Source organism: Meriones unguiculatus, chromosome 17 (genome assembly GCF_030254825.1).
Source record: "Meriones unguiculatus strain TT.TT164.6M chromosome 17, Bangor_MerUng_6.1, whole genome shotgun sequence".
Classification (NCBI taxonomy): Eukaryota; Metazoa; Chordata; class Mammalia; order Rodentia; family Muridae; genus Meriones; species Meriones unguiculatus.
In genome coordinates this window covers 1,272,141-1,285,582 of record NC_083364.1, presented here as the reverse complement: position 1 = coordinate 1,285,582, position 13,442 = coordinate 1,272,141, and the positions used below count along the sequence as shown (strand labels likewise).

The window sequence follows — 13,442 nt, the reverse complement described above, 5'->3', positions numbered from 1 at the left end:
GCATGGTTTTGAACAAAAGGAAAAGAACAAAAAGTCTCTATTATTCATGACAGGAAAAAAGTATAAAAGAAAAACACAAGCCCATAAATGTGAAAATAAATTTCAGGATACCAGAGAAAGAGCTAGAGAGGTGAGTAGATAGAGAATAAATGTGTAAAGGTAGAAAGAACCCAGTTAAATACCTCAGAACTGCAGTCTTGGGAAATGCTGCTCTTTAGTGTGTACAGAGTAGAAAGACCCGCTAATGTTAGGCTATTCAGAGCACGCATGTGTGAGTGGGCACGTACACACACATTCAGCAGAGATTGTTGATGTCAAGTTAGTCTACACACATACAAGCACTCAGCTGAAGAGAGCAAAATATCTGAAGTAGTAGCTACGTCCATTCTGGTCAATGGTTTGGGGTTTTGTTATTGTTGGTGGTGGTAGTTCTTTTTGGTTTTTCAAGACAGGTTTTGTTATTGTTGGTGGTGGTAGTTCTTTTTGGTTTTTCTCTGTGTAGTCCTGGCTATCCTGAAACTCACTATGTGGACCAGGCTGGACTCAAACCACAGAGATCCACCTGGCCTCTGCCTCCTGAGTGATGGGATTAACAATGGTTTTTATGATACAAACAAGTAATGCTCCAGGGCATAAGGATAAGGAAAGCTCTGGGCTCTGAAGTGTTAAAACAGCACACCAGCTTTTCTGGGGGCCAGCTGCTGTGGGGCTGAGGATGTTAAACATGGGGCCTGTGGCCAAGCAGGAAGAGTCATTTAATCCGCTTTGCTGAGGAGGCGAAGCTGATGCCCATCTTCCCTCCTAGGCCCATGTAAGTTGCACTCTGCAATTATTGGAAAAGGAAAATTATAGCACTTTTTTTGGTCTCATTGTAATGGATGATTTGCTTCCATGAGGATGGGTAGGACAGGAGCCTGAGGGTAGCATCCGCCCTTCCATCTACCTAATCTTGCAGGACTGGGATGCAAATTGGAAGTTGAGATGCAGAGAAATGTCCTCCATGACATCTCTTAGCCCTGTACATCCAGTTGCATCCTAAACATCCGTTGATACAGACATGTTTCTGAAACTCTCTTCCTGAGACTGGAAGAACATTCACTGGTAATCTAATAATAAAGGGATGAATGGGACACATCAAGTCCTTAATTGCAGCTAGTGGAAGGTATTCAGGCAAACAGGACAGACAGCATCAAACAGGAAGCCTTGTTCTACCCTGACAGGCAGAGACGCTAAATCCAAAGGCAGCAAAGAATACCCTACTATGCCAGCTTAATATTACTGAATTATTTTAGGTTGCTTTTGTTTGTTTGTTTCAAGATGGGGTTTCACCATTTAGCCCTGGCTCTCCTGGAACTAGCTCTGTCAAACTCATAAATATATCGGTCTGCCTCTACCTCCCCAGTACTGGGATTAAAGGCATGTGCCACCACAGCCTGGCAGGTTTTTCTTTAAGACTTGTCAAAAGAAAGGCCAACAAGATGTCTTAGTGGGCAAAAGTACTTGCCACACAAGCTTGGCAATCTGAGACCTGTTCCCACAACCTAGATAGGGAGTTAGGGATGCTGGAGTGTCTGTAATCCCACAGTCCTCCTGAGAGATGGGACGCAGAGACAGGAAGTTTATGTCCTCCTGCCTGGACTGTGGAGGGTGACAGAGACAAGAGACCCTGACTCAGAGCAAGGTACAAAGAGAGATACAACTCTGGGAAAGTGTCCTCTGAGCTCTACATGCATGTCCTCACTCCTGTGCACCCAGGCTCACACAGAGAGACACATTAATAATAATAATAGACAGTAAGCAAAAATTTTTCTAAAGAAAGATGTAATAGACTCGTCTTTAGTGGTGGTGAAGGAGAAATATTTTTTAATTCTTTATTAATTACACTTTATTTATTTTGTATCCCTCCTGTGGTTCCCCCCCTCCTTCTGTCCCAATCCCTCCCTTCCTCCCCCCTCTGCATGCATGCCCCTCCCCAAGTCCACTCTTAGGGGAGGTCTTCTTTTCCTTCCTTCTGATCCTATTCTATTAGGTCTCATCAGGAGTGACTGCATTGTCTTCTTCTGTGGCCTGGTAAGGCTGCTCCCCACTCAGGAGGAGATGATCAAAGAGCAGGCCAATCAGTTCATGTCAGAGACAGTCCCTGTTCCTATTACTATGGAACTCCACTTGGACACTGAACTGCCATGGGCTATTATCTGTGTAGGGGTCTTAGGTAATCTCCATGCATGGTCCTTGGTTGGAGTATGTCTCAGGAAAGACCTCTGTGCTCAGATTTTTTGGTTCTGTTGCTCTCCTTGTGGAGCTCCTGTCCTCTCCAGATCTTACTGTCTCCCACTTCCTTCATAAGATTCCCTGCACTCTGCCCAAAGGTTGGCAATAAGTCTCAGTATCTGCTTTGATAGTGTACAGGGCAGAGCCTTTCAGAGGTCTCTTTTCTCCTTCTTCTGATGTTCATCCTCTTTGCCTTTCTGGATAGGGATTGCACTCATATAGACATATAATATAGGATAAACCTACCAAAATCTGTACACCTAAAGAAACTAATCAAGAGGGAGGACTTTTGCTATGCTCAATCCCTATTGAGAAATATTTTTTACTGAATTAAAATATTGGCTGAAGAGGGATTTTTTTTAAAGACTGGGGAGGGGGTGACCTCCCTCATCCTAGCATTTGCTAGAGTAGGAAGGCGCAAACACAAAACAAAGGGTGTAGTGTGCTGGTCTCCTAATATAGTAACAAGGCAAAGAGTGCAAGGAATTCTGCAGCACTCTAATGCTCACGCTGGTCTCCTGTATGGTCTCCATGACAGACATCCTAGCACTCAGGGACTAGGTTAACCTTGGAATCACTATGGAAGAGAGAGCAACACTGAAGAGGCATGGGGCATTTGAACTCTCCCTGGAAACCTGAGAAAGAGCTGCAGTTAGGGCTGCACCGTGTGGGTGATGTCACCATCGCAGAGATGCTCTGAACCAGTACTCCAAGCTCACTACTCTTGAATGACTCAACAGTCTTGTGTGAAAAATCACCATCTTGGAGATTTGTGCTTGGCAAACCTGCTTTCTAGTACCAGTGTTTGACTTTAAAGAGAAACTTAAAATCGGAATGCCCTGCAGGTGAGAGTCATGTGAGAAAGTAAGGCTCAGAAGCTGTCCCATCATAACCCTCTGGGTGGGACCTCAGGCATCTGTGGAGTGTTTACCCTGACTCCCCACCATTCCACAGCTCAGCAAATAAAACTGAGGAAGGGGACATGAGATGCTGGAAGCCGGCAATGCCTGTAATACCAGCATTTGGAAGGCTGAGACAGGAGGATTGCTGTGAGTTCTGAGCCAGTCTGGGCCACACAGCTTGGCTTAAAAACCACCCCTGTCCCCAGAAAAAATAAACACAAATGCTGGAAACTCTGGTGCCAGGTCTAGGCCACAGCTGTACCTCACTGCAGGTGCCTTCTGCTGCACTGGCCAGGACCCATGCCCACCTGTGGGGACAGTGGGGACACTCAGAACTCCACCATCTACACACCAAGAACCTGAGACAATGCACAGTGCATGGTCCTCCAGACTGCACAGACCCCGAGGGGAACAGGTCCTGTCCAAGACTGTTTAGCCTGCTTGAGTCACCTAACAGAAAGCCACTGTGGCACAACCGGAAAAACCGGCTCTGAGAGGTGGAACCTTGCAGCCACTAGGCCTGAAGCAGGCAGCCAGCTTGGGACCATGGCCAGAGCCTGGGACCACCACAGAACTTGAGCACATTCCTGGCCAAATGTTGTTCATTACTAAAGGAAGCTAAATAACTCAGTGTTGGTGTCCTCTCCTTTCTCCTGCTTGCTCCAGAGGAAAGATAGATGCAGGGCTAAGAGGCAGGGCTGTGTAAGGTCCTCAGAAGCAGAGCACTTGCCTAGCACATGGGAAGTCCTGGGGTCAATTTTAAGGACCACACAGGAGTGTGCGCACACACAAACAATAAACACAACATTAGAAGAGGGGCTAAGGAGAAGGCCCAGTGGGTAAAGTACTTGGCACATACACATGAGAAACATTTTAAATCTCATTGTGTTGCTACCTCCCAACAGTGGTAGCTAGCAAAGACCTGAACCTCGGGTGGATGCCATAGTGCGTAAAAATTCAAATGTATACCCAGGGCTGGGCAGAGAAAGTTCCAGAACAGAGTAGCACTAAGGATAATGTCACTCATCATGAAAGCCACTTACAACCTTGCAAACTTAGGCCCAGTGCCTCTAGAATTCTTAATTATCAAAATAATTCAAAAACCTGCATATAATAATAATAATAATAATAATAACAATAATAATAATGATAAAAACAACAATAGTGATAATGATGATAATGATGAAGCCTGGTATTATAGTTTAGGCCTATAATCCCACACCCCAGAAGGTAGCACAGGGAGACCCTATCTCCAAAAAAAATGTTACAAACAAACTAAAAACTCTTTATTTTTAAACATGGGTGAAAATGTTAAAATTTAGAATAATTCATAAATGCACAATATTAACACATGTGCTTTGTGGACCATAGGTCTGTGTTTTCTGGCCACCAAAAAAAAATCCCAAACATCCTGTGAAATAGACTGAGCTGCTGAGACCCCCTCCTGAAGCCTGCAGATATCTGTTGGGTATAAACGTAACAGCAACCCCCGAAAAGAAAACATTTTCTGTATGATATCACCAATCCTCCCTGTTTAGCTGACAGTCTTTCCCACAACTGCTATCCTAGTGTTTCTTTTGCAGTCTACTTACTATAAAATCAGTAATAACCATTTGTAACATTAAAAAGCTTACTTATCACTTAAAACAAAAGACATTCACTAAAAATAGGTATTAAGGAAATAAAACAAACACTACTGCAGGAAGTATCATAAAATATTGTCCAAGACCATTTGCCAATGTCTACAGAAAACCAGTATGTGTGCCTAGAAGTATACCTGTGCACATATGTGCAAACTCACATACAGACAGGCACACATGTGCACACTCATGCACACAGACATACATGTATCCATCCATGCATACATAAAGTGAGCACTTGTATATGGCAAGTGAGTGGTGTAGAATGAACTGGCTGCAAGATCAGCTAGTGTAGCCCCAAATCAACTATTCCATCAGCTTCCATGGAGCCTGTCTCTTGGGATGTCCACTTCTCTTTCAAAGGTCCCTACTGAAACAGCCCTTAACTCACTTGTCTCTACCATCCATTACAGCAGACTGTAATACTGAAAATACGGAGAGGACTGTGGTGCATGTTTAGAGCTAGCTTTAAGACTCTAGGACATCTTCTGTGGCAAAATCCCATTTTTCTTCTCAGTAACCATGAAGTGGATATGGCCTCCCCCTGGTCACACTGCTGATTGGTTACTGGATCCCTTGCTGGATCGATATCCCCCAAAACCTAGTAAGATGCCTGTAGAGACATTTGTTTTGACTGCCAGAGATTCCAGCACATCCCAGTACTGTGCCCTAACACAAACCCCTTTTGTGCAATAGTCTAGCCTCAAAGAGAAACATAAAGAGCAGGGGCCAGCACAGGCTAAAGAAAGATAGGTGGCAGGAGCCGTGGAATGGCGCAGACAACCTCAGTAAGCTGTGACAGTCTCAGGAGTAGGGAGAGAGTTGGAGAGGTCTCAGGCAGCCAAGAGCACATGGTGTGTGCAGGCATGCCAGAGACACATTTTGCCTGAAGTTCTGTGTGAAGCATCTTGTAGTAGGGCCTGTTCCCTTCTCTGGAACATTCTCCAGGCTGCACGGCTGACTTGTCACTGAATGCCCATTTGGGTCAGCTTTCTTGGGCCTAAAGCCAGTTTCACCTACATTGTTTTATACATGAGCGGAATGAGACACTGAGCAATTCATTTTCTTCTGGAAAGCCTGCTTGTAAACTCCCAGCCAGTTTCCTCTCTCACCCAGCCTTCCCGCTGAGGACAATGAAGCATTGACAGCCTTGTTTACATTGACCTCCTCCTGAGATGAAAGACAAAGTCTTCTAACACTCTCCAGCCGGTACACAGGTACACAACTGAAGCAGAAAACAAGCTTAGGTTTTATCTGAAACATCCTTTAAGTGCAAAATGAGGCTGAAGAATAAGACACTGAGACCCAGAATGAGCTTTGGGGCCTTCAAAACAGACCTGTGGCTAGAGAGCAAACAGGGCTATCTGTGGAAACACTTCCTTATCCAAACCAAGGTAGGGCAGGCATCTGTCCTTGATGCCTGTTTGTCAGAGACATTACTTACCCCTGCATGTCTCAGCTACACTTACACCCAAAGAAACAGAAGAGGGTCAGTCAACAAAGAAGTGTTTCAAAGTCATCGTGGTGAAGGTGATTGGAAGCCCTACTTCTGGAGCTCTGCTCCTTCACCTACTGAAGCTGTATGTCGCTACTGTGAAGATACAAGCTTCCTGATGGTGGCATAGAGAAGCCGGGGGCTTACGAGACTCCAAGTGTTAGATGCAAGTTCTAGACTGGAACATGTGGCCTGAAGAACTGAGGAGGGGCAACATGGCAGCTCATCACATTTTTTCAGAGCAGAAGCTCACACCCCACAACAAAAGGACAAAGGCATGAATCCTCTAAAAGGGAATATAGCAGGGCCCCAGTGCTTGGGAGGAAGAGGCAGTTGAATCTTTGTGAATTCAAGGCTGGCCTGGTCTACAAAGAGAGTTCCAGGAGAACCAAGGCTGTTACACAGAGAAACTCAGTCTTTAAAACCCAAAATAGACAGACAGATACATACATACATACAGATACATAGATAGATACACAGATGATAGATAAACAAATAACTAAATAAATAAATAAAATAAGAAAGGGACCATGCTCATTTTCTTCTTTTTGACTCAAGTTTCTAGGAAAACACTACACAGGGTTTTGAACAAGAGTCTTCATTCATTAAGAGCCATGGTAGGTTTCACTAACCTTTGCCTCTTCATTCACATCCCAGGTGAAGGAAACAGCATTGTACACGATCTCTTCAATGTTTCCAATGGTGTTGAAGCTCTCCTTGTAGTCAGCTATGACAGTGAAAGAGAAAAAGGGCTTAGCAGGGTGGTAGCCAGGAGGAGAGGCACAGGCCTCTAATCCCTGCACTCGGGAGGTAAAGACAAGAGGATCTAGAGTTCCGGGTCATCCTTGTAACAGAGACCAGCCTTGGCCAGTACATGAGACCCTGGCTCAAAACACTCACACGCCACACACATACATATGCACCCATGCACGCACACATGCTTGTACACTAAAGTAAGAGTCCCTCGATGACACATTATTTGTCAATGGTAAAGTTTTGGATTTGCCTATTTTGCAGTGTGACAAGCTACATATTTCTGCTTACAGAATTCTACGGCTGAAAAAAAAATTTACTCACGTCTTTTTATTAAGAGTAAATCTAAGTGAACCATGTCTTTATCTGATTTGATTATTAGGTCTTTTTTTTCTGTTCACCTTCCTACTTCCCACTTTTTTGACAGCCATCCCCCGCTCCCCCAATACACACACAGGGACAATTTTTAGAAGCAAAATATTCTGCCAGTCAGGTGATGTCACTAAAGGAACTGCAGTAGAGTGAAGGCTTTCCATGAGCAGTGATGGTGATAGAGATCAAACACACACTAAGCACACACTACACTGAGGCACCCCCATGCCAAAGAAGGACATTTCTAAAACTTATCTTAGTACTCCAGAGCGTTGCGTTAATCTCACTTGGCTGTCATCACCTGACCACTTTGGGCTCTGTCCTATGGTCACTCCTTACACAATATGTTATCTATTCCCTTATAGTATGTGTCTATTCCCTCATACAGTATGTAGTGACTCCCTTATAGAGTAGGTATCTATTCCCTTATGGTATGTAGCTATTCCCTGTCATCCCATTAGACTCCCCATGGAGTCAATAGAGATCAGCATGGGTGCTGTGTACTGTTATGGGCATGTTGGGCTACACAGAAAAGCCCAATTTGCTTATCTCCAATGATGAAACTGGTACCTCAGCACTGCAGGAAGATTCCTTATTGCTGGGAGCGGAATGGTGCAGGAAAACCCACCTCATGCTCTCCAGACTCCCTGGGATAGGCTGGCTGGTCTAGCCTCAGTCTGAATTCTATTTCCCCCTCTTTCTCGGATCACCTCTGCTTTCTATGATCCCTGAGGGGTTCAAAGCAGTTTGCTGAATGCTGTGTCTTCATTTCATCTACCCTACATGCAAATATCTGCCCACATGCACCTAGCCAGCCTAGAATCTTCTTGTGGAGAGTGCTAACTTATTTCCTTTTCACTCACTCCAGTGGTCTTGCCTAGAGAAACCTCAAAGCAAGATGTTTCTTTTCTTTTTTGGCATTGTTTTGTTTCTCTGTGCCTTGAGACACAGTTCCACAAGTATAACCCAAGCTGGTTAAACTTGTCCTGAATGCTGAGATTACAGGTTTGAGCTGTCATATCCAACTCCAAACCTTTATATTTTAAACAAAGCACATAAACTTTTAGCATAAAAGTATGTATATTCAACATAGGAAAGTCAGAGACCATGAATAAATAAAAAAAAATTAAGGACAACCACAGTCTACTAACCCACAATTAACTGCCTTTAAACTTTATCTATGTGCTCTTATCTCTCATCTAGCTCCTTTTCTCCAAATATGTAGATTATTTTTATACAGTGATTAATAAACATCTTTTTCATTGCTATATTGTTTCGCTTGGCTCATCTCTGGTGTCTTCCATATGTAAAACCTTCTGTAAAATTATACGATTGTATCAGACCATGTGTCATGGCTTTATTCTTATTGGTCACTCAGCTGACAGCTGACAGTCTGCTGCTCTACCCCAGTGTTTCACTTCTTTTTACAGCTAAATTTCATTTAAATTTAATTATATTTTATTAAAGTAAATTCTCAGGGGCAGAAGTATAGCTTGCTGGTAGAGCAAGGGCTAGGAGAACTTGGGTTCAACAGCTAGCATTAAAACAAAAGACATTTTAAAAAAGCATATTTCCGGAAATAAGTTTTTTTTTGTTTCTTACTTTGTTTTGTTCTGTTGAAACAAGGTCTCACTGTGTATTCCTGGCTAGCCTGGAACTCACAGAGATTGCCTGCTGCTACCTCTCAAGTGCTGAGGTTAGGGATCTGAGCCACTAGACCCAGCTATAATTTTAAGGCTGATTAATTTTGCCACACTGGTCCAGGGAGGAACAATTTACACTTAGGGCAATTATGTCTTTTCTTCTCAGATTGTCTTTTTTCCAGACTAATATTCAAAACATTATTTTAATCTGAAATTCCTTGATTGCTAAAGGCGTTGAATAGTCATTCTTGTTCTCTGGCTATTTGCATTTCTTCTTATTATTTTTATTTTTGTAAGTTCATTCATTTATTTTGGCTTTTCTAATTTTATTCTTGATACACTTTTCTCTTAGGGTAGTCATGATTTTAAAATAAATACTCAAAGGCAAATGAAGGGGAAAATCAAAAAAAAAGAACATTACCCCTTACAGGTTCTAAAAAGGCTTTATGTTTGGGACGATCACGAATGCACACCTGTGCTTTCTGCAGGCTTCCTCTATGAGAGAGAGAAGAAAGCCAAATTTAAATTTGAATTCCATGATTTCTTCACTAATCCCTTGCAAGATAATCTTATAGTTGTTTGAGAAAAGAGCAGGTAAGATCAGCTGTAAAGAAGAAATGTCACATCTAGAAGTTAAGACAAGAAAGGTGCTTAGATTGACACTGTGGAGTCCTACATCACAAGGCTTCATTTTTCCAGTTTTAATTTCCCCCAAAAAGGGCTGAAAAAAAGAAAAAGAATTTCATACCACTTGTCATATAGAAACACACCAGAGTCTTCTAATATGGCACTCAACCAATAAATATGGCAACCAAAATGCTCATTCTGTGCCAGGAAATGTCCTCACTAGGCCCTTAGTCTTATAGCTCTTGCAATATAGAAAATAGAACACAACTAAATACATAAACATAAACAAACAAGATAATTATTCTAAATCTGCCTGATTTTTCAAAGAAGTCTTGAATGTTCTTTTCTCTATTTCTTACCCAACAAAAACAGAAAAATAGGATGAAGGCAGTTCTTATTAATTATGATAATTTACACTCAAAAGGACAATCACTAAATGCTCAGCTAGTAAGTCATGTTGAAATAAGTGGAATCACGGGGAGGAGTAATTCTAATGAAACTAATCCCATTGATGCCATGGTGCCAGCCATAAAGCCACATCTCCAGTCTGAGGTTATCATGTCCTGAACATCCAAGTAGGTGGAACATCCAAGTCAGGCCAAGTAGTATGGAAATACACAGCCACAGACATCATCCAGGGTGTGTCAGGATGCCCCAGAGCAATATGGTAATTCATGGATTCTCGGGGTTTAAAGACTATCTGAGAAGCACATTTTCAAATGTTGGAGGCCAGCATAGGGCTCTGGTGAGACATAGGCCACTGCCAGATATTCTCAGTCATGAGCATGGAGTGAGGCCAAGACTACATTTCTGCCAACTCTCATGTGGGGCTGGTGGGGTTCCTACACTTGAGAAGTCTTGACTCTGTTGTAAAATGGAATGGATCTTTTGGGTACTTCTGGTTTTCACCACCATGCTCTTAGAAAGCACATTAGTTGGTGGTGCACGCCTATAATCCCAGCACTCAGGGAGACAGAAGCAGGTGGATCTCTAGGCGATCAAGCCCAGGCTGGTCTACAAAGAGTCCAGGACAGCCAATGATACACAGAAAAACCCTGTTTGGGAAAAAGTAAAAAGAAAAAAAAATATATACATTAGTCTTTATTCATGAGGTCCATGTAATGGTCTATTCTTCCCCACCAAAAAAAAAAAAAAAAAAAAAAACAAAAAAAACAAAAAAAACCTTTTTTTTCTTGATGAACAGACACAAGGCTATACAATGGCGGAGGACTTATCTAACCAGGAACACTTAGACTCACTCCAAGAGGTCTATCCTTGTACCTAGAGTGGACTCAAAGATATTGTTTCCTTCTGATAAAACCACTGTCATCTCTTGGCAGTCAGACCCAAAGACTCCTGGAATGATAACTGTGGTCTAGTTAAGAACATACATGTTCATGCTGGACAGGCCTTGTGCCAATGATGAGGTCTGTTTTTGGAATAATTCCTGAGGTAGCAATCAGTATGTTTTCTCATAGGGAGAAGCCAAACTGTTTATGGAAGTCAAAAAATCTGGTAACTAATTAACTATGATTTGAATTCAGTTCTGTCTGATACCAACAGCCGCATTTTTAACTGCAATTTCAACCATAAATCATCAGCAGATATTGAAGCACATACTTCAATGGCAACTGCTTTATGAGGTGCTGAGGGAATGTATGGTGAAGGAGGAAAGGAAACTGGGCATTTGGGGACTGTGGGAAGTTACTTACAAAGGAAGGCAGGAATAGGGTACTTTGGCAGGGAATGCTGAAATGTTTTCTTCAACAAGAAAATATTTTTAGAACTTGCTAGCATGAGAAGGCTGAGTGAGAAGGTCAAGCTAGCCCATCTAAGAAAACCAAAGGCACTGGTGCTGTGGAAAAATGATGAGTATGCCAACATATTTGCTTTCTTTACTCATTTCTTGCAAGTTATATTTCACATAGAAATTATGGGATGCAACTATTTTTAATTTTGAAGGAGGTATGATGGTGAGTGAATCCTTTTGCTATCTTTTGCTTTTATCTTTTGCAGATAATCAGTGGTCTGTTAATTGGGTGTCTTGTTTTAATTCAGACTTTTGAAGGCTGAGGCTCCTGCACCTTAATTAAGCCTCATGTGCTTGGAGAATTATAACTACCGCTTTTAATTATTATATGTATATTGTTGGAGATTAAACAGTGTGGTATAATTAATACAGAAGATGGCACTCTTCTAGAAGCTGTAGATTCTGTCTGGACTAGTGAAATAATGAAGGTGGAATGCTAGAGATGAATCTGGGAACTGTGCCAATTCTGTGCACAGCCACATCAGCTTCATCAGACGCTGTGAGAATGTGGCATGGTTGATATGTTTGGGAGCTATGATTCAACAGGCCCATGCTCAGGGTGATAGATACAGGAAGGAAGCTTTTAGCTGGGCATATGACCTCTTCTCCATGACCCTCAGTGAGTTACCTCTGACATCAGAGACAGTATCTAAAGAATGTACAGCTGCTTCTCCATTGTGGACAACAGTCATACTGACCCACCTGTCCTGAAACCTCTGTGTGCCACATCTGCAAGCCTGGGCAGGTCAACTCACAAAGGAGAGGGGCTTGTCTGAGCAACACTCAACTCTGATTTGAAAAAGATGGAAGAAACACAAACCTTTCTAAACGTGTTGAGATTTTTCTCCCTGTTCTTCTAAATCAAAAAGCAGCATTTGAAAGCCTGTGTGACTCATGTAAGAATTTTCCAACAAGCTCATTATCTTCTTCAGAGCACTCTAACAAGTCATGAGTAACTTGGGTGTCCTTGAGTATGTTGACACTTGAGCTGGCTCTTGACAATCACCGAATCATTTCATCACTTGCTCATGGTCCCTTAAAAGCCATGTGTGAGGTAGGCCCAGGGTTGAATACACACAATACTGCAGAAACCCCTAAACCTTTGTCTGTAAGCTGTGCCTCTCAGAGTAAGAAACACATAAGCACATTACATACCTCTCCAATTCTACCACTTGGTGTGCGTCTTAGTCTGTTTTCTGTTAGTGTAACTAAATACCACATGCTTTAGTACATTGCTTAAAAACTTGTGGCTTTCAAGGCTGAGAAGCCCAAAAGAAGAGCCTGTAAGAGCCTCCTTACTACATCATCATAGGGTGGATGACACATGGTAACAGAGGGAAGAAGGCAGCTCAGAGGCTTTATTGTCTTACAGCATCAGAGAAGCACTCATGACCTCATCTAACTATCCCTACCTCAAACACAATAGCACAGAGGTCAGAGGCTGGGTTTCTAAAGCATGAGCCTACAACCCAAAACACTACCACCTTACTAGGTGACAAAAAGCCAAGCTGTGACCAGCACCTACAAAGGTCTGTCTACACACCAATCCAAACCCCTTTGGCTTTTTGTGACATGAAATCTTTCAAGTGTGCACCTTTTCAATACACACTCCAAATTGTTTATGGGTAAAATTATGAATATATAATGTGACCAACACTGAGTGACTCTCTGAAGTTTAAATTTTAAAGATTTTATTTATTTATTGTATATGAGTGCTCTATTTGCATGTATATGGGCATACCAGAAGAAGGCATCAGATTCCAGTATATAGATGGTTGTGAGCCACCATGTGGTTGCTGGGAATTGAACTTAGGACCTCTGGAAGAGCAGACATGCTTTTAACAGCTGAGCCATCACACCAGCCCCTTCTGCCCACCCCCCAGTGTTCTTAAACTGTAGCAATCAATTATGTCATTGCTATCTACTCTC

General features: G+C 42.5%; 1 protein-coding gene across 1 annotated transcript in view; it reads right to left on the bottom strand.

Annotated features, from left to right (window-relative positions):
- Positions 1–7,492, bottom strand: part of LOC132648655 (grainyhead-like protein 2 homolog) — a 28,043-nt gene extending 20,551 nt beyond the window's left edge. The window contains exons 1-2 of the mRNA XM_060370884.1: positions 7,471–7,492; positions 6,941–7,035 (exon numbers count right to left, since the gene is read on the bottom strand). Of these exons, the coding sequence (XP_060226867.1) occupies positions 6,941–7,035; positions 7,471–7,492 (117 nt within the window). The remainder of the gene's footprint in view (positions 1–6,940; positions 7,036–7,470) is intronic.
- Between the last annotated feature and the right edge of the window lie 5,950 nt (positions 7,493–13,442).